At 59.0% G+C, this 20,817-nt stretch overlaps 1 protein-coding gene across 1 annotated transcript; it reads left to right on the forward strand.

Moving 5' to 3' along the window:
- The first annotated feature begins 29 nt into the window (after window positions 1–29).
- STARD3 (StAR related lipid transfer domain containing 3) lies at window positions 30–19,338 on the forward strand. Its single transcript, XM_008153809.3, has 15 exons — window positions 30–126; window positions 9,710–9,982; window positions 13,091–13,168; window positions 13,551–13,628; window positions 13,751–13,804; window positions 14,414–14,531; window positions 14,729–14,827; window positions 15,054–15,109; window positions 15,486–15,578; window positions 16,219–16,281; window positions 16,444–16,539; window positions 16,811–16,890; window positions 16,982–17,086; window positions 18,135–18,228; window positions 18,653–19,338. The coding sequence occupies exons 2-15, from the start codon at window positions 9,761–9,763 to the stop codon at window positions 18,755–18,757; spliced, it is 1,341 nt and encodes a 446-aa protein (XP_008152031.1). The 5' UTR covers window positions 30–126; window positions 9,710–9,760; the 3' UTR covers window positions 18,758–19,338.
- Window positions 19,339–20,817: the final 1,479 nt, after the last annotated feature.

Consider the following 20,817-nt stretch of genomic DNA (forward strand, 5'->3'; position numbering starts at 1 on the left):
GCGGGGCGGACTCAGCGGCGGAAGTGGTGCCGTCGCGAGATCCCCTTCCGCTCTGAGGCGCCGCCGGGGCCGTGGTGCTGACTCGGCTGGGGCCGAAGAGCCGGGCCGGTGGCTGACATGCAGCAGGTGGGTCCAGCAGAGGTCTCTGGGGCTGGGTAGTGCCACCGGGTTGTGTCTTGCTAGAGGATCCCGTCTTCCTGCCCGGCGTCCGTTCTTGGTTCCGTCCGACCCTGCCCACACCCCCCCGCGTCCCAGGTTCCGCCCCCTTCCTCTGCTCGGCCTCCCTCTGTCCAGAGCGGGGTCGGAGGTCTCTGGCCCTCCTCGGCCCGCCCCCTCGAGAGGGCCTGGAGAAGGCGGCCCGGGTCGCCCTCCAGAGCCCCCCTGTAGACTGTGAGGGAAGAGGCGAGGGGAACGGTATCTGGGTTGGAGTTGGATATGGGGAGGGGTCAGAGTTTCCTAATGGGGAGGAAAAGATCTACGCGTTCCGGTAGATCTGCGTCTGCCTGACATCCGGCCTCAACTTCCTTTGCAGTGACTTTCTAATTGACGAAAGAAGGGCCCTTTAAAGTATCTTTCTTGAGTTCTTACAGGTGCATAGCAACAGGAACACTCATTCCTAACTGCATAGCTGACGCATGCCCTCCTCCCACTTTGGGGGGTTCCTCCCCGTCAGCAGCTCCTTGTTTTCTTCCTGCTGCTCTGACAGTGGAAGTGCCGGTTCTGCTCCAGCCCCTCACTCTGTCACTGAGTTTGGACGGTCTCATCTACTCCCAGGGCTCCAGCGTTACACCACTTACATACGGAAACGCGCCCAGACCTACAACTTAAGGGCAGCCCTCCCTGCAGCCCCAGACTTGGCCCCCCAGCTGCCTGCCGGAAGGGCAGCTCCACTTCAGCTGGAGCGCACCGCGTTTGAACTTGAAGGGCCTTTTCCCCTGCAGACTCCTTCTTCCTCTGCCACACCCCATCCTAGCGGGAAAAACTTGGGCAATATCTTAGTTTCTCTTCTCCCTCAGTTCCCACCTCTAAGGAGACCTGGCCCAGCGATCTTTTCTGTACCACCTTTGTTGGTGTGTTTCTCACCAGATGATTGCAGTGGCTGCCCAGCAACTTCCAGTCCTGGCTGCCTGCACCCACTCTCCAAACTGTAACCCTTGGGATCCTTTTAAAACACAAGTCTCCTAGTGTCACCACCTTGCCCAACACCCTTGGATGGCTTCCCATTACCTATGGGAAAGGCTGAGTTCCTAGCGCAGTTTGCAGTGCTCTCTATGACCTGAGTCTCCTGTGTGCCCCCTAAGGTGCAGTCATATGGCGCTGCAGGCTGCACTTGCCCACACCTTGCTATTTCCTGTTTCTCTGTTTTTGCAGACACCAGCCCCTCTGCATAGAAAGCCTCTTCTCTTACCTGCCAGGCTACCTTCTACTTGTCCGTCAGAGTGCTCTGCTCAGGTAGCACCGCCCCCGGATCACCCTTCTCCCAACCCCCAAGACTAAATACTCCTCCTCTATGTCCCTGCAGCACCCTGTCCATAATAGCATGGTGATCGAGAATGCAAACTCCTGAATCAGGCTTCTTGGGCCCTGATACTGTTTTGTGACCTTGATGAAGTGAGCGCCTCAGTTTTCTCATCTGTAAAATGGAGATAGTAATGTGCCTACCTCACAGAATGATTGGCAGGATTAAATGAAGTAATGTGTGTGTATAGGGCTTAAAACAGTGAGCCTACAAGTGCTCAACAAATGTTATCTGTTATTGTTTATGTAAAAACAATACAGAGCAGTGGTTAGGACTTTTCATTTCATAAGCTGCTTGAGGGCAGTTGGTGTGGTTTACTTTCTCTGTCCCGGAGCCTGAAAGCTTGGCTTTTTGTCAGGAAGTTAAATACTGCGGTGGAGGGCATTGGGGGCAGGAGCTGGATTTATCGAGTGAGGATTTCAGAGTGAAAAAGACCCAGCCCTGATGTCTGTCTGCTCAGTAATGAACTTGGAAATGGATGTTACATGGCAAGCATGAGTTCTAGAGAAATGTGCACAGAGCTCTGGGAACCCAAGGCAGAGAAAGGCCAAGGGTGGTTTGGAAATTAATTGGGGGGGGGGGGCCGGGGGAGGGTGGTGGTGGTGGGAACTCTGTTGTGCTCAGAGAACGGAGAGCTGGGTCCTCTAAACTGAGTTCTTGTCCGGGAGAGGATGGGCCGAAGGGCAGAGGAGGCACCTCCTGCTGAGATTGGGGATTATTTTTCCCGATTGGCCGATTGGCCGTGAGGAAGCGCCCCTTGGGTTAGGAGCCTGCAGGCACCTTGCCCTGGGGTGGTCCAGAGGCCTGGTACCAGGAATTCGGGGGCGAGCCCCCTGGGGTAGGCTCAGTCTGTGGGCAGCGTCTGTGCCTGAGCCCAGAGGCTGGGCCTTCGCTCAGGTTGTTTTGCTTGCCTGGAATGCTCATCCTCCTGGCCTCCAGGAACAGATGCCTAGATTCTTCAAGGCCGAGGTCAGGTGGCTGCTCCTCCCTGTGGCTTTCCCAACCTCATGCACCCGAGCCTGGGTCAGATGCTCCTTTTTCTGGAGCCCACAGTCCTTTTTTTGTTCCTTCTTCCCTAAAAGTGCTGATCACAGCGTAGCACTGTTTGTTATTTATCTGTCAGCCTCCCTTACCAGACCAGGAGCTGCTGAGTGTCCCCAGGGACCAGCCGTGTCTGGCACATGGTAGGCTCTAGCGTGTGTGCGCTGCATTAATTTGGGCTCTCGCACATTTGGACTTTCGCAGGTAAGACAAAAATCCTATACGTTTGACCGCTCATACTTGTTCTATCAAGTGGCAGAGATTGTTGGCTCCATTTTATAGATGAGGAAGTTGAGACTTGGCAGCTAAGGTTAAGATCACTCATTAAGGACTTAAGAACTACCTCCTAACTCCAGGTCCATCGTTGTGTTCTCAGAGTCCTAGCCCCCAAAACAGCAGCCACATTATCGGGACAAGGGACAGGGAGGCCATCACATCTGATCAATTGTGTATCCCCATGGTGAACTTTTTCTGGCTGGGAAGTGACTGATCCTGGCTTTTGTCTCCTTAGGGCTGGTGCTGGGAGGAGTCTGAGTGGCCCCAACCCCACCCCTGCAGGGGACCTTCCCCTGAGTGGGCTGATGGGGACTGTGATCTTTCCCGGAAGCTGACCCGCCCTTTCCAGACTGACCTTGAGAACTTGATCTCATTAGCCCCAGGTTTTATCCAACAGCAATAAGGGGTGGGGTAGGGCCTGACTCACCAGCCCCCCGAATCGGCCAGGGTCATAGAATCACGGAGCTGGGGGCATCCTGACATTTAACAGGGCCTGGCATGTGGAGGGGGCAGGAGGGCTGAGTGGGTCTCGGTTTGTTAGGGTTTTCCAGTAAACTGTTCCGTCAGAACCTCCCGGGCCGGGGCGGGGAGGGGACAGTGATGAATCTAGTTTCTGTTTTGGTTTGACTCTTCCCTGTCCACTTACTTCCCCAGAAGGAAGGGAGAAACGGGGCTCTGGCCTCGGCTTTGCAGTCTCATCTGTCGCTGCTGCCGTGTCCTCTCTTTGAACTCCTACTTGTCCAGGAAACTTCCCAAACCCTCGGTGGCTGGGGCAGAGTAGGGGCTGTCAGCCAGCTGTACCGAGGCTGAGGGCGTGGGCCGTTGAGCCTGGACTTACAGGAGAGCCTAAGCTGGGCCATCCTGGGCCAGCTCCCTGAGACCAGAGCCCATCCTCCGACCCAGCGGTACCGATGGAACCCTCAGTTTGGGCAGAAGCGCCGTGTGCTGGGCCTGCCTGCACATGCCTGGCCCAGGGCCCCGCCTCTAACCCCGAACCCACGGCCCCTCGTGGTAGTAACAGCTGCTGTTAATTAGGCCCAGGCACTTGGCATGTGTTATTTCTAATCCTGTTTAAGAGCTCTGTGATGTGGGCACTATATTGTCCTGTCCCCGTTATTTAGATGAGGAGACTGAGGTTCAGAGGGTGATGTGGTTAAGGGCCAGCCTAATAAAAGGTGGCTTTGGGTTTTTGACTCATGCCCTTCCTCCTATTACAGGGTGGGCATTGCGGCTCCACAGAGCAGTGGACTTACGGGGCATGTACCATGGCCAGACAGTGTGGCCTGGGCCTCAAGGCTCCAGAGAGATGGCTGTGTGTAAGGGGAATGCTGAGCCAGAGTCCCGAGATCCGGAGTTGGGGAAGCCTGGGGGAGAGGGACAGCTTTGCCTAGGAGGTGACATTTGAACTGTTCTCATCAGTCAGAATTTTTCCCCAGTGGGAGGAGGTCAGCCCAGAGTGAGAGGACAGGGGAACGGAGGCACAGAAGGAAGACCAGCCGGCCATACGGTGTCCTGGGAGCAGTTAGTGGTCAGGAGACTATTGGGGTAGCGCTATTACCCCCCCCCCACCCCCGCCAAAGCAAGAGAAGGGTCATGCTGGGGTCTTGCTCAGTCCTTCCTCCTTGACCTTTGCTCCCCAAGGAATTTAACTCACCTCTCCTTACCAGTCCAGGCTCAGGGGAGGGGAGCGGCCACCCTGCCTGCGGGGATCCAGGAAACCAGTTCTCCTTGCCAGCTAGCGGGGGCGGTGTGTGGGCCCCGGACCAGGCGGGACACCAGCAGAGGGTGGAACCCAGCTCCGGGAGAGGTGGTCTGGACTTGGCAGGGTGCGCGTGTGTGCGTGCGCTCCTGGCGGGAAGCGTGTCAATAGTCCTTCAACACGTTTCCTCAGTCCCTGCTGCGAGCCTGGTGCCCTTCTGGTCCTGGGCACGCAGCCGTGGGCAGAGCCCTGGGAGACCCTGCTGTCCTGACGTTTGCATTCCAGTGGGAGAAGACAGGCCTAAACACAGACCGCTGAGCATCTAGGTCTGGGGCGACAAGTGCTGTGGAGAGCTCGGGTTTTAACAAAGGCCTTTTGGGGTGATTTTATTACACTTCGCTATAGTGTAATCACCCCCCCCCCCCTCACACACACACACCTGAAGGGCTTTGCCAGCTACTTGTTCCATCTCAAAGCACCTGCCTTATAGATGTCAGCCCTAGGAGGTAGCAATTGTTGCCTTTTTATTGTGGTAAAATACATACTTACCATTTGAACCATTTTTAAGTGTGCAGTCCTGTGGCATTAAGTACAGCAGGTCCTCAATGGTTCAACATCCTTTCATTATAACGCATAGTGTTGCCGTAGGAACTTAACTCTTGTTTATATCATTTAGCCTGTGAAAAAATTAGTCACGTTATGTGCAGTCTCCCTTAAAGTCACAGAATCTTTCGAGGATAAGTGAGGACTTGCTGTATTTTATTGTTGCCTTTATTTAATGCAACTGAAGAAACCAAATCGCAGAGCAGTGATATTTGGCCCAGATCACACAGCTGGTTAAGGGCAGACTGAGATTTGAACCTAGATTTCAGAGTCCTTCCCGGGATTTCAGCTGCCTGCTGTTACCTGCTGGGAGTCCTGGACCCCACCCAAGGCTCCTGATGCACTGGCAGTACTGGCGGTTCCCGGGGGCCTGGGGCGGGGGGTTGGGGTGAGGTGGGGTGAGGGCTTAGCTTTCCACTGTTGTGGGGTCGAACCCAGGAGTCAAAATAAGACCACCGGAGGCTGCTGATTGATTAAAAAAAGCAGGCAAGGATTTATTGAACTGGCCAGGACGGTCGCGAGGGCACCACACGCAGGTGGCCACCCTCACGACCGCGCCGTCCCAGTTGTAGGCAGTCCTTTTAAAGGTCCAAACCACAAAAACTTTCCTTTGTTCTAAATTCTAAATTCTAAAGTCTGGGAACAGCCTGCAGGGGGGTTCCCAGCCCCTGCTGGACATTATTGGAATGTGGCCCTATCTGGGGAAAGCAGGTTTTACAGAAGCAGACCCAAGCAGAGTCAGTAATCTCTAAAGGTTATCTACAGTTTCTACTCCTGGAGCTCCTGAGTCAGTGGGAATCGATCTCCTGTCGTCCTGGTCCACAGGCGCAGGAACATGACCTCTGTGTCTCCAGGTCTCAGTCTGGAAGCTGAGGTGACCACCCTATTGTCCAAGCAAGCAAGTGCGTGCAGAAGCCAGAATAGCAGGGTTAAAATCCAAACAGCAGTTTTTCCTAAGGATGGTTGCTACCATACTTCATCCACCTTGCCCGGAGACCTGATTTGCCTCTTCCTCCCCTCCCCTTTCCCTTCCAACCTAGGATGATAAAACCCCCAGTTTCCTCCCTCCCTCCTTCCCGCCTCTCCCTAAGCCTTAGCAGCTCAGCTTCTGCAAAGACAGGATGAATATCAAGCCTGCAGCCAGCTCAGGCGGACTCCTTCACGCCACACGTGCTGTTCCGCTCCCGGCACCTCGGAAGGCGATTGGGAGGGGCCGGTGACAGCAGGCGGTGGGGTTGGGAGGGAGGTGCCGCTCCCAGGGGCCTGGGTGGCAGCCCTGCTGGCTCCAGCCTCACAGCACTCATGCCCGCCTCCCCCCCCATCAGAAGGTGGGCCTGGTGGCACGGAGGCCAAGCCTAGCTGTTCTGCCACCTCCCACCGTCCAGGGCCAGGGGGCCAGAGAACAAGTGCTGTGGGGGCTGAAGGGCAGGTCCAGGCCACGGTGGCTTTCACCGCTCAGACTGACGGGGTCTGAGGGAGCGCCAAGGCCTGTGGACGTCTGAGTGAGCGTGCCACGGAGGTGCCTCAGGGTGACCCCAGAGTTTGTAGAAAGTCTGCCGGTGAGGCGCTCTGTGGCCACCTTCTGGGGCAGGACCCAGAACAGCCCATCCTCTTTCTGTTTCATACAGGAAGGTTCCGGGTAGGGATTTACTTATTTATTTACGTTTCTCTTGCTTAAAAACGGGAGGTTTTTAAAAAAACAACCACGGACCTTTTTCCTTGGGGAGAAGGACGTGCCCAGAGTTACTCGGGATTAGTGGCTGCCCCAGCCTGGGCCTCGGGCCTCGTCCTGACCGCTGCTCGTTCTATTACACGCTCTCACTTGTTTGGACTCTGAGCTGCTTTCGTGCGGGAGGGAGATCACAGAAACTCTCCCTCCGACTCTGGGCAGCCACCCCCACCCTTGCTTCAGACCCCCTCGTGTTTGGCTTCCTCACACCCTTGTGTCTGCAGCTCCAGGCTCCCCAACACCTCTGCTCTCAGCCCTCATCTGTGTCTCTCGCTTCATCAGGGATGTCTGGATGTGTGTGTCAGTGCTCTCGCCACTCTGAGCGCTTCTCACACCCAAGCTGCTGCCACCCGAGTCCTGTCCCCAGGGAGGGAAGGAGGGAGAAAGCCAGGGGGAAAGACAGACAGACAGACAGACACAGGAGCAGCCTGGGAGTCGGGAAGCCATAGTGCCCTGAAGAGAGACAGGGAAGAGGGAGAGAGACAAGGTGCAGGCAGATAGAGGAGACCAGGAGAGAGGCACAGGAGAAAACGAGAGAAGGGGAGAAGAGAAGACTCAGATGGGAGAGATGGGGAGGAAGACCCAGAGGGGGCGGCAGCATACGGGCAGGGAGAGGGGGTGCAAAGACAGTTACAAAGCGAAGATAGACAGGAAAGGGGAGAGATGGAGACAGGTCTGACAGGAGACGGGAGGGCTGTTAGAGACAAGGAAATGTCACCGCCCTGGAGCTGCGGCCCTGCCACAGTGAGGGACGCGCTGCGCGTGCGTCTGGCACTGGCTCCTGCTGACAGATGTGTGGGTCCCATTGCCAGCGGCCTGTCACATCCCTCCTCTCCGTCTCCTTCCCGAGCTGCGCTCAGCTTTCCTTCAGTCCCCTCCAGAGGAGCTTGTCATGGGGACCCCAAGAGTGTGGTATTGGGGGTGGCCTTGGGCGGGTGCCTCTGCTGGGAGCCGTCATTGGGGCTTGCGCAGAGGCAGGGATGGGTGAGCTGGCTTGCTCAGAACCTCCTGCTGGCCACAAACTGGGGGCTTGTTTTGGACCTCGTAGGTTGAGGGGACTGTGGCAGGTAGTAGATCCAGCAAACGTTTAGAGGAAACAGCAAATCGGGAGGAAGATCGCTGAGCTCTTGCCTTCCCGGGTCAGGGACAGATATCCACGGCTCCCCTTCCACTGGCCCCCACATCTGTCCCCTGGTGCTGGCCGGTGAGAAGACTCAGGGAGACGGATCAAGTCCTACAAGCTCAGGCCCCACTACGCTGAGTCAGCTCCTCTCAGGCTCTAGACGGAACCTTTCCTTCCCCCACCCAGGAGCGGGGCCTCTGAGGTCCCTTGCAGCACGTTGGTGGAGCAGAGATCTTAGGCCTGGGACTGCAATGGGCATGCCCCAGGGAGGGAGTGCCCCGGGGCCCCTTAGGCGCACAGGCAGTGAAGGGATGGCTCCGTCCATTCACCTCTCTGAGCTGCGCTGTCTCATCTGCAGACTAGGAAGAGCCATCCTGCCCTGTGTGGGCATGAGGCACGGCCACGGCCACAGTGTCCTTCGGGCAGTGGAGCTCCTGGGTAGGGGCTGGTTCTTCTCTTTAGGGTTTGCCCTGGTCCTCTCTGCTGCGGAGCACGTGGCTGAGGGCCAGGAGCCCCTCTGGGTCACCCACTTAGGCAACAATCGGTCACTAAGCACCTCCTGGGTGCCAGGCATTGTGCGGGGCTCTAGGAGGCAGCAGTGACCACGTCAGGGCGAGGCCCTGCACCCATGGCGTTTGCAGAACAATAAAGAAGACGTTTCAGATAGTGATGAGTCCTCTGAGGAGGTGCATGCTTGACACTGACCGGGCAGGAGGGTGGGAGGCTCCGAGGAGAGGGCTTTCGGCTTGTCAGTGGAAGGGCTGGGGAACAGCCCACACAGCAGCGGGAGAGAGCGAGGCCCCAGGCCCGAGTAGGCCCGGGTGAAGGGACCTGAAGGCCCGGGTGGAGCAGTGAGACGGGAGGACCTCCGAGAGGAGCATGGCAGAACCTCCCCCGCGGGGCCTGGGCTGCAAGGGCCCGTGAGGAGGGTGCTGTTCCCCTCCGACCGGTGGGAGCCCCCCGGTTGGAGGGTTGCAGGCTGGCAATGGCAGGATCGGCGTGATGTTTTGAAGGTTTTCTCTGGCCGCTGTGTGGAGAAGGGGTTGCTGCCAGGTGAGAGAGGCAGCCTGGAGCCGCCCATCAGGAGCAGTGGCAGTGTCCAGTTGAGAGACATGGTGGTTGGGCCTCGGGTGGGGATGGTGGGGTGGAGCAGAAGGGACGGAGATGTCCTCCCTGCACACCCAGAGCCCTGGGAGACTCTGCTCCAGGAAGTCCCTCCCAGTTGCCCCGGATTGGGGGGTGGGAGAGTAGGCCTGGCTCCTGGGAGGGAATGTGGCTTTGTGCTTGGAAAACAAAGAACAGAGCTTGGGCCCTCTTCTCCTGGGGGTGGGGGTGGGGCCGGCCAGAGGGGCGGCTGTTGACACCAGAGGCTGAACCTCGGGGCTGGGCTGGGCAGGAGCTGGCTACGTCCCCAGACACCAGGGAGGACCCCAGAGCCCCCCGAGGGTGAACCTGGGCCGCTGGGCTTTGCAGGGGGTGGGAGGAAGGAAGAGACAGTGAGAGGGATGATCACACCTCTCAGCCCGGAAGCCGGGCTGCTGGGAGGGATTTGGGCAGAGAGGGCCCTGGCCTGGGGTTGGGAGGGTGTGTTTGTGTGTCAGAGGTTTTGGGGAGCGAGTGGGTGCCTGGGGGCTGTGTGTGAAGGGTGAAGGAGGTTAACGGGACCTTCAGGACCCTAAGATGCTTGGCTTGACCCAGCCACCCTGCCTCCTCCCGCAGCTGTGCCGCTGAGGCCCCGCCCTCCCTGCCTTGAGGTGGGGGCCCACCAGGATGACCAAACTGTCCAGGGATCTGCCCTGCGACTTGGAGCGCAGCCTGCCGGCCGTGGCCTCCCTCAGCTCATCTCTGTCCCACAAGCAGAGCCTCTCCTCGCACTTCTTCCTGCCCCCTCCCGAGAAGCGCCAGGCCATCTCTGACGTCCGCCGCACCTTCTGTCTCTTTGTCACCTTCGACCTGCTCTTCATCTCCCTGCTCTGGATCATCGAGCTGAACGTGAGTGGGCTGGAGGCTGGAGGCACAAGCTGTGCTTGGGGGGCACCTGGGCCTCGGTGACTCCACCTGCCGTACGGGGGTTGATGTCCGGGTAAAGTGAAGAATGGGGAGAACAGCTGCTCTCACCTTCCAGCGAGGAAATTGGACCTCAGAGAGCGAGGGGTAGAGTCATTGTCTCAGGTCCCTCAGCAAGCGTGGAGGATGGATTTGAACCTCCCGGTTTCTACAAAGAAGGAGAGACCCCAACATTGAAACCTGTCTTCTTTCTGCCCTACATTGCTTTCTGGCTTCATTCATTCACTCAGCAAACATTTCTTGAGCCATTACTGTGTTCCAGGCACTGTGCTAAAAGCAGAGGGCACCGTGGAGGGCAAACCAGTGTAAGCTCCCAGTTCTCAGTGACTCCCCGCTCTCCCTCCCCATTTTGGAACTCCAGGACCCTCCCGTTCGGCCTCTCAGGGTTTGGTGAGATGCCACCAGCAGCCTGGAGACAAAGCTGCCTCTCAGTGTAGGGTCCACCCCGCCCCGGTGGCCAGCTGGCGGTGGGGCCTGATCTCTAGGCGCTGACAGGGCAGAGCAGGACCTGACCACAGAGGCAGGAGCGGCGGGAGCAGGGCCTCCCGGACTCGGGCTTGTCCCAGCTCCTCCTCTGTGTTAACTGTGACCTCGGCAAGGGACGCGGCCTCTCTGAGCCTCCCCTCGCGTCCTCCGTAAAGTGAGGGTTCTGGACGGCAGATGCCCTTCCTGCGGGTCTCAAGCTCGGGTGACAGGGAAAGGAGGACTTTGTTGATAGAAGCGAGGAGTTTGGAGAAGGGGCTGGTTGAAGGGTGAAGAGGGTAAGTTTGATTCTGGGCATGTGGAGCTGGAGGGCAACCAGGGCTCGGAGGTGACTGTCCTTGGCCCACGGAGATGAGCTGGCACCTTCATCTCAACAGAGCCACAGCCACACGGACCTTGGGGCCATCTTCCTGATGAGACGCCGAGGCCCAGCGAGGTTCAGGGCAGTTCAAAGAACTTCCAAGGTCTTAGCGTTCTTCCTTTTGAAGGTCCATCCAACATCAGAGCAAGCCCCGCGTTTCCCCCACATCCTTCCTCAGGGTGTAAGTGCTTGCCAGGAAGGAGTTGGAAATGTCTTGATGACTGTACTTCTGAGATTATCCGGCTGTATTGGCTGTGATAGCGAGGCCGTCATTGGGCGTATGTGGGAGTCCTTGCAAAGTGAGGAACCCTAACCTCCCATTGTGTTCAAATGTGATGAAAATGTTTAGGGTGCTGGGTTTAGCCATTAACAGTTAACAAAATGCTTCACTTGGGAGACACTTCAAGTTTTATTCATTTTCAATTTTGTAGTTTTATTTCCTATTTTAGCACATGTATCCTTTTAGTTTTCTAACAGACTGTGTGGCCCAGTGGCTACAAGGACCCAGCAGGGTCATGAGGTCTTGCTGCCAGAGACTGGGACTCGGCTCTCCTGAGTCCGGATGCAGTTGGTGCAGGCAGGTGCCCAGGCAGAGGGAGAGTTCTCTGTAAAGAGAACAAGTGGATGCCCAGCCGGTGTGGCTCAGTGGCTGAGTGTCGACCTATGAACCAGGAAGTCATGGTTCAATTCCCAGTCGGACACAGGCCTGGGTTGCGGGCTCAGTCCCCAGTGTGGGGCGTGCAAGAGGCAACCAATCAATGATCCTCTCTCATCATCGATGTTTCTATCTCTCTCTCCCTCTTCCTTCCTCTCTGAAATCAGTAAAAATATATTTTAAAAAGAGAGAGAGAAAAGGTGGAGGACAGAGCTTGAGGGATAGCAACTGTTAGGGGTGAGAGGGGCTGTGGAGCCCAAGAGGGAGCAGATGAGGAGAAGAGGAGGGCAGGGCCTGGGTGGGGTGGGGTGTCATGCCAGGCATGGGGGTGTTGAACTCCACAGAGATCAGGGTAGTCTTTTTTTTTTTTTAATATATTTTTATTTATTTCAGAGAGGAAGGGAGAGGGAGAGAGAGATAGAAACATCAATGATGAGAGAGAATCATTGATTGGCTGCCTCCTGCACGCCCCCTACCGGGGATTGAGCCCACAACCCGGGCATGTGCCCTTGACTGGAATCGAACCCAGCACTGTTCAGTCTCCAGACCGATGCTCTATCCACTGAGCCAAACCAGGCAGGGCAGATCAGGGTAGTCTTGAGGTAGAGGCATGTGGTGGCGGTATGCAGGGTTGCGGGGGGTCTAACATCAGTGGGGGGCGGGGGGGCTGTCCAGACTGCTGGCTCCCTGTCTCAGCACCAGAATCACCAGGAAGCTTTATAAAGATTCCAGATGTTCCGCTTACCCTAAGATTCAGACTCCGTGGTCTGAACATCTGTATCTTTAACCAGCCTCCCGCCCCCAAACTCAGATCACCTGCCAGAGATTAGAAGCCCCGGTCCTGGTCTCGGTGGTGGTGGCCTTCCCCCTCGGGCTGCAGCCTGGCTCCGACATCTGTCCAGGCCCCCTCTCTCCCTAGCAAGGTCTCAGGGTCCCGTTGAAAGTGTGTGGGTGGCTACGGCAGGGACAGGGGTGAGGACAAGTCTGCTCACTCCACGCCATCCTCTCCAGCAGCGTGATGGATTTTGCCCATTAAGCACAAACCTAATCAATTGATTTGCCACCTGGGGCTCCGTCTGACACCACTGCCCACCCCCCCGCCCCCATCAGCCCAGATGGATGGTTGGCTGGGAAGATGGAGCACCGAAGTGGTGGGAGGGAGATGAAATTATGTGCGGCAGGCTAAGCCGTCCTACCTACCGGCCAGCCCACCTACGGCATAGGGCCCAGTGCCTCCCTGGCACGGCCCCCGGCCTCCACAGGTACCCCTGCCGGCTGGTGTGCCCACCATCACCAGTGCTTGACCCCTGCTTGCCTGGGCTGCCTGGATCCTTAGGGGGAGGGTACTACTGCTGGGGTCCCAGGCCTCTGGCTGAGCTCCCGTGGTGCTTCGGGGACCCCCAGGGGGGGGTGGGCAGCGTCTACAGCTTCTCTTCCAGGTTCCGCCCTTCCTCTCTCCTCCCCATTCCGGGAGGGGAGGGGCAGCCCGGGCCTGGGTGCTGCCTGTAGAGCGGTTCGTGTCTTCCTCTTCCAGACCAACACAGGGATTCGGAAGAACCTGGAGCAGGAGATCATCCACTACAGATTTAAAACTTCCTTCTTTGACATCTTTGTGAGTGACCTGAGGTCCTGGGAGCAGAGAGGGAGCAGGGACATGACTCTGGCTAGACTCTTCTTCCTGCGGCACCTTCTGACCTGAGCAGGGAGACTTGGCGCCCACCCTCAGGGAGTCCTCAGTCTTTAAAAGGGCTCCTAAGTGAGTCCCCACCTTCAGAGAGCCCCCAGTGTGTGTGTTGGGGGGACGCTAAGACTCGGGTCCAAGAAGGTCACATCCAAGTTGTCCCCAAAGAAGCACTAGCTCAGCTGTTCTCTCCCAAGGAGTGCACACCCATGAGGAGGGAGCCTGGGGCGCCGGGCTGGAGGGGAGGGGAGCCTTCAGCAGGGGTTGGGGTATTGGCTTGCCTGTGATGGCGTCCCCACCCCCTCACCCCCAGGTCCTGGCCTTCTTCCGCTTCTCCGGACTGCTCCTGGGCTACGCGGTGCTGCGGCTCCGGCACTGGTGGGTGATTGCGGTAAGACGCCACTTTCCCGGCAGCTCTGGGCCCTGGCGGGGCTGGTGCAGGGCACCAGGTGGAGGGGGGCTCACTCCCCAGCCTCTGTTTTCCCTCTCTCCTTCCTCCCTTCCCCTGGACAGGTCACCACGCTGGTGTCCAGTGCCTTCCTCATTGTCAAGGTCATCCTCTCTGAGGTCAGTGGCTCAGGGTCTGGCTGGTCTGGTGGGCATCTGGCCTGAGGGATGGGCTTCTCCTAAGAAGGGGCCATTTCTCTGATTTGGGGTAACTGAGTTGGGGTGAGGGGGTAACCTCTCCTTTGATACTCCAAGAAATCGTCTATTTAAAAAAATATATATATTTTTTTAATTGATTTTAGAGAGAGAGAAAGGGAGAGGAATAGAGAGATAGAAAAATTGATGAGTGAGAAACATCAATCAGCTACCTCCTGCATGCCCCCTACTGGGGATCAAGCCCACAGCCTGGACATGTGCCCTGACCAGGAATCAAACCAGTGACCTCTTGGTTCCTGGGTCGATGCTCAATCACTGAGCCACACTGGCCAGGCCCCAATGAACCATCTTCACTGGCTTTCCCCCTGGCCCCCTACAGCCCCAAGAACAGAAAGTGCTTCCTCCAGTCTAACCTCAGGCTATCCTGCTGTAGAATTCATTCATCTCAGAGCATGTGCCACAGAGGGTCCCCAAGCAGCTGGTACCAGGGGTGGGGGATGTGCCAGAGTGGGCAGTCGCAGGAAGGGGCCCTGCTCTGGGATGTGGAGAGAGCCCAGCCCCCTCTCTCCACAGCTGCTCAGCAAAGGGGCATTCGGCTACCTGCTCCCCATCGTGTCCTTTGTCCTTGCCTGGTTGGAGACCTGGTTCCTTGACTTCAAGGTCCTCCCCCAGGAGGCTGAGGAGGAGCGATGTGAGTGGCAGGGGTAAGGGAGGCAGTGGGGTCATGCCAGCCCCCAGAGAGGAGAAGTTCAGGCCTCAGAGCCAGTTCTGAGCTATCTTGCCAACCTGAGTAGCTCCCAGGAGCCTAAGCGTGAGCCCGGGGCAGGGAGACCAGGCTGCTGGCCTGTCGCTGGTGTGGGACAATGGCTGCCGTGTCTGCTCTCCCAGGGTACCTTGCTGCCCAGGCCGCTGTCGCCCGAGGACCCCTACTCTTCTCCGGAGCTCTTTCCGAGGGCCAGTTCTATTCACCCCCAGAATCCTTTGCAGGTGAGGGCTGGTGGGTGGGGACCCGCCTTCAGGGAGGGGCGTTGTGAGGAGTGGTGTAGGCTGGGGCTGCTCTTTCTATTCCTTCTATGGTCTCCCTGGGGAAAGCCAGCTCCCTCTCCCACACAGTTCCATCCACCCCCACATCCTGCGTTTGTACCCGAACCCCGCCACCTCCCCGCACTCTCTCCCCACCTCTCCCATTGTCATCTGTGCTCGTTCTCTGCAGGGTCTGACAATGAATCAGATGAAGAAGCTGTCGGGAAGAAAAGCTTCTCTGCCCAGGTGTTTGGCTGCCCCCCCACCCTCCCTTTGGATGGCACCGCAGACAAGGGCCAGGCTGGGCTCAGCCAGGGTGGGCAGGGGCTTCCCAGCAGAGGGTAGACCTCAGCAGCTTGAATGCCAGTGAGCGCCCATTTGAGTGTCAGCCCCATTGCTGTCAGGCCCACTGGCCCGCCTCATGCCCGGGCCCCCGTGGGGAGCAGCCGGAGCCACAGCTCCTGGCCCCAGAACCCCTCAGGGCCTGGGAGACCGGTGCACACCCCGTGTCCGGCTGGGTCAGGCTTCTGTGAGAGGTGTGAGTGTCTAGGGAAAGAACCAGCCACGAGCAAAGTGGGGTACCAGCCCCCAGCTGACCCCTCCGCCTCCCCTCCCCGACCAGGAGTGGGAGTACATCCACCAGGGGAAGGAGGCCATGGCTGTGGTGGACCAGATCTTGGCCCAGGAGGAGAACTGGAAGTTCGAGAAGAATAATGTAAGAAGCCTCTCTCCCGCCTGCCCTGCCCACGTGTGGGGAGTTTTCCCTCCCTTTTCTGAGGCCTGAGAATAAGCCCGGGGATTACCCGGCGGAGCCCTGTCCCTGCCCCAGGAGAGGGGGCTGGGCTGGGGCGGCCTCTTGGCAGGAGGTCAGGCTGGATTGGATGTTTCCATGGCTGCTGCCCCCCACTACCCTCCCCACCCCCATCCTCATCTCCCTGCTGCTCTGCTCTGCTCTCTGGGCTCAGCTTTGAAGGGGAAGCCGGGCTTGTGCCTGGTATTTTGTTGAATGATCAAACAATATGACCTAAGAAGATGGCGGAGAGCTTGGGAATCCGGGGAAACATGCCTGCCCTGTCTCTGGCCAGTGCCTCCGGCAGCCCTTTTGGGCCTGGAGACTCGGTTCTTCGTGGTCACGGCCACAGCTGTGCTTCTGTCTTTTCACGTGAGATGAACAGCTCTCCCCTCCCTGTTGCCGGACACTTGTCAGAACCAGTTTTTATAGCGGCTGCTGGCTGCTCGAGTATCCCCAGACTCCTGGAGTTTTCTGCTCTGAGCTGTTAAAAACCTCAAATCCCTGTCTCCCCTTCCTGAGCCACCAGCCCATCCTCCCGGCCCCCCTTCTGTCCCTCCCACAGGAATACGGGGACACTGTGTACACCATCGAGGTTCCCTTTCATGGCAAGACGTTCATCCTGAAGGTGAGGGAGGGAATTGGGTGTCTGGCGGGTCCCGGAGCCTCTGGGACTCCAGGTAGGGGCGGCGGGGGGCGGTCCGCTGGCAGATTTCTCGCCACCAAGAGGGAAGGGCTGGGGTGCCCGAGCACAGCTGGCACCACCCAGCCCTCTGCCTGCCCCGCCTAGACCTTCCTGCCCTGCCCCGCGGAGCTGGTGTACCAGGAGGTGATCCTGCAGCCGGAGAGGATGGTGCTGTGGAACAAGACGGTGACCGCCTGCCAGGTGAGCGGGCCAGGGCCGAGGCCGAGGACATGGCAGGCCAGGGCAATGCCCTAGCGTGGCCAGCTACCCCAGGCGCCCAGGGTCATGCCATGGAACTGCTCTGTGCCTCAGGTTCCCCATCTGTGAAGTGGGGGTGATGGCAACAGTGTTAATGGGAGAGGGCTGGGAAAGTGGATGGCAGTGGCTGCTGGTAAAGGGACCTGAGCATGGAGCAGGCGGGGCTGGGGTGTCCTGGGATGGACCGCACCTCATGTCCCCCTGACACCCCCAGATCCTGCATCGAGTGGAAGACAACACCCTCGTTTCCTACGACGTGTCTGCGGGGGCCGCGGGCGGAGTGGTCTCCCCTCGGTGAGTAGCCACCACACCCCTCCTCTCAGGCAGGCCTCCTGCCCCTGCATCTTGGGCTTGGCACCCCCTGACCTAACCCTCCCTCCCCCAGGGACTTTGTGAATGTCCGACGCATAGAGCGGCGCAGAGACAAATACCTGTCTTCGGGCATCGCCACCACCCACTGCGCCAAGCCCCCAACCCACAAATACGTCAGGTGAGCCGTGCCTGGCCCAGGGCCATCCCAGGCAGCCCCTCCCGGGCGGTGGTGAGGACAGGGCGGGGTCACTGTGTACAGCTGGGGACTCCTGCTGAGGTCGCCTTCCTGTCCCCTGTCCCACTGGGCTTTGTCCTTCCCAGCCCCTAATCCTGCTGATCGGCTGCTCCGTGCGCTGGAGGCTGGGGGAGTCATGTCTGGACCCACGCCACCCACTCTGGGCAGCTCCAGGGGTAGCCTGGGATAGGACCCGCCCCGTTCCCGAGCTGGAGATTCGAGAACCTTTCCCCTGTCCTCTCCCTGTCCCGATACCTGGCCTTTCTCCTGAGCGCTCGCTCCAAGTCTGCCAGAGGAAGAGGGGTGACGCAGTGCCTGCGGCCTGTTCCAGGCACCCCACGGTTCTCCGTCTGTCTAATCCTAGACTCCAGAGCCACAGGCGGCCTCCGCCCAGATACCCCCCCTTCCCCTTCCTTCCTGAGGTCGCAGAGAGCACTCTTGTTTGGGTATCAGACTGGGCTCTGGGCTCAGCACGACCCGGACTTGCTGGGTGACAGGCAAGCTAGTTTCCTCTTGGGGTGCCAACTTCCTTATCTGTGGAGTGGGCTTAAGGGTGCTCAGTGGAGCTGTGGGCAGATTAAATGGGGTGAGATGTGAATACAACCCAGGCCCTGACCACCTCCTGAGAGGGCGCCCCCTCCTGGAAGCCACCAGCACTGCTCTGCTCCCTGAATTGGGCAGGGGTTAGAAGTGCCCGCCCGGCCACCCCTCACAGCTAGAGCTGACCTAGAATGACTGGACAGTGGTGAGGGCTGGGCGGGTGGGGGGCGCCCAGGTGTGCAGACCTGGCAGCTGCGGTGGGAGTGTTTGAGCATCACAAGGAGGTGGGGATGGGCAGCCGTGGGCTCTGGGCTCCCGCAGGGTGGCAGTTGCTGGACCAGCAGATCCCTTCCCGCTTCTGCCCACGTCCAAGGTGGGCCAGGAATGGGGGAGGGGGCGAGTCAGGGGCCTTGCCTGGCTCCGGGGTCCCCAGTGGTGCCTCTCTCCTTAGGGGCGAGAATGGTCCTGGGGGCTTCGTCGTGCTCAAGTCGGCCAGCAACCCCCGCGTCTGCACCTTCATCTGGATCCTTAACACAGATCTCAAGGTGAGGGGCCGGGGCTGCAGGCAGGCTCCGTGCAGAGGCTCTGCTGTGTGATCTCGGGGCTCCCTGCCCCGCCCTCCTCTCCACCTCCGTTCTTACTCTTAGATTTGGGCCACAAAGCCCCAAATCTTGCTGCCCTCAGTAGCCGGAGGGCCTGTGCCTCTCGTTTCTTACCTCTGGCTCCTGAGGCCCTGAGGAGGGGTGGCTGGCTGCCAGCCTAGCCCCTCCCAGGTCTGTTTGGCTGGCTGGTGCCAAGACCTGGGCACAGGATGTTCTTCCTGCCAAGGGTGAGGGGGCGAGGGTGGCCTCGGTGGCATTCCAGAGCTGCACCTGCATTCTGGCCCAGAGCACTCCCTGCTGGTGCCCTAGTTGAGGGAGGAGCCCTGCTGAGAGCTAATCCCCACCTTCCCTTCCCTTCCCTCCCCAGGGCCGCCTGCCCCGGTACCTCATCCACCAGAGCCTCGCAGCCACCATGTTTGAATTTGCCTTCCACCTGCGGCAGCGCATCGGAGAGCTGGGGGCCCGGGCATAGCTGTGCCCCTTGCCACCCTGCGGGCCAGGGTTCGGTCGCTACAGCCTCCAGAGCCAGAGGGGGGGCCGGCGGGGCTGCCCACAGAGGACCTGGCCTCAGGAGGACGAAGCCGTGCCCTCCCGTGGCATCCCCTGACCCCAAGCTGCCGCGCTTCGCTGTGCCTGAGCCACAGCCATGAGCAGGCCGTGGGGTCAGCATCTAGACTCCGGGCTCTGCACCGGGGCAAGTGGCGTCTGTCCTGCTGATGTTTACATGGCGCCCCTGCCCAGCCCGGGGCAGGGGGTGGAGTGGGAGCCTCAGACTTGGTGGGTGAGGGCCAGGGCCCTGGGCGGGATGGAGCCAGAGCGGCCTTGTCTCTGGGTTCAGGTGCAGGAGCCCCTTCATCTGCCTGCTCTCATCACGGTTTGGGGATTGTTTAAAGGGTCTGGGACCTTTTTCCACATGTACTTGTGGGGGAGCGGGTGGCAGGTGGGGATGGTGGGTGCTGTCAGTGAACCCCTGCCTCTCCCAGGGTCTCTCCCTCCGCCCAGGGCCTCCTTGGGGACCTTTGTATTTTGAGCCAATTAAAAATATGAACTCACCAGGCTGGTTGAGTGTCAACCTATGAACCAGGAGGTCACAGTTCGATTCCCGACAGGGCACAGGCCCGCGTTGCGAGGCACATGCCCGGGATATGAGCTCAATCCCCAGTGTGGGGCGTGCTTGAGGCATCCAATCAGTGATTCTCTCTCATCATTGATGTTTCAATCTCTCCTCCCTTCCCCTCTGAAATCAATAAAAATATATATTTACAACAAAAAATAAAACTATGAACTCCAAAGGAAAAAAAAAGCAAGCCCTCCAGCTGGCCACTTGAGGGAGGGAAGGAGCGAGCCACCACCGTGGCCAGATCCATGGCGCGTTCTCTCACCCGCTGGAGCCAGTGGGATTCAGTTTCTGGACTCCTCCCCCCTCGCCCCCCCCCCCCCCCCCCCCGGCCCCCAGCATACACACACACTTTCCTGAATGGCTCAACTGGGCAGATGACAGGGCAGAGAAAAATGCCCCACCCACCCCTGCCAGGCTTCCTGTGAGGAAGGTCAGGTTAAGGTCTCCAGTCCAGGATTTGGGAGGAGGTAGGAGGCCCAGCAGGCCCTGGCTGTTGCTGGGGTCCCGTGACCAGCAGGGGCCTGGAGGAGGGGTCTGGGCTTCCTGGGCACCGAGGCACCCTGGGATCTCCGCTCCATTCGTACGTACCCCTGTGCCCGGCCACACAAGAGTCAGATCCCAGGCGAGGGCCAGGGTGCTGCCCTCCCCCCTCCCTGCCTGCAGGCTCCCAAAGGAGCCACCTTGCGTAGAGCCCGGGGCCCACCTCGGTCCTGGCTGTGTGTGAGCCTGGCCAGATCTGCATCAGAGCCTCCATTTCCTCCTCTGTAAACACGAGACTCACTATGATTGTGTCACAGGCTGTTACAAGACTAAAGATGCCAAGCTCAGGTATAGCGCCTCAGGCATCAGGAGTGTGCAGTCCCGCCCCAGGTGGGTGCCAGCTGTCCTCACAGGCCCTCATCTCAGCTCCTGTCACGGCCTCTTCTGGTGCTTTGTCCGCGTTCCTCCTCCCCCCCTGCCCGCCCACCACCTTGTGTGCCAGCTTACAGCCCAGCAGCCATCCTGCTCCCCGTGGCCAGGCCCAGGCCCTGCCCAGGTGCCACATTGAAGCTGGCAGGCCCCAGAGCTCTGGTCAGGCTGTTGTGACCAGAAAGTGGGGGGAAATGAAGCCCAGAAAGGGGCAGGGACTGCCCCATTGTCACATCTGTTCATGGCTGATTTGGGGCTAGAGCCAGGTCTGCTGACTGCCCCTTATCGGAGCCCCTGGATTGCCCCCCTCACGCTGTTTTACCCCAATTGGGGTACTGGGAATAGAGCTGGGGGCCACTCCCACACCTTGCTCCACCCTGACTGGCTGGATTTGGGAGACCCCTTCTCTGACCACTGGCCGTGGGGGAGGAAACGGTTCGTGCCCAGCTCCAGGTGGGGAGTGAGCCGCCAGGATCCCTGCCACCGGTGTGGTGCTGGCAGTC

Source organism: Eptesicus fuscus, chromosome 20, assembly GCF_027574615.1.
Source record: "Eptesicus fuscus isolate TK198812 chromosome 20, DD_ASM_mEF_20220401, whole genome shotgun sequence".
NCBI classification, from domain to species: Eukaryota; Metazoa; Chordata; class Mammalia; order Chiroptera; family Vespertilionidae; genus Eptesicus; species Eptesicus fuscus.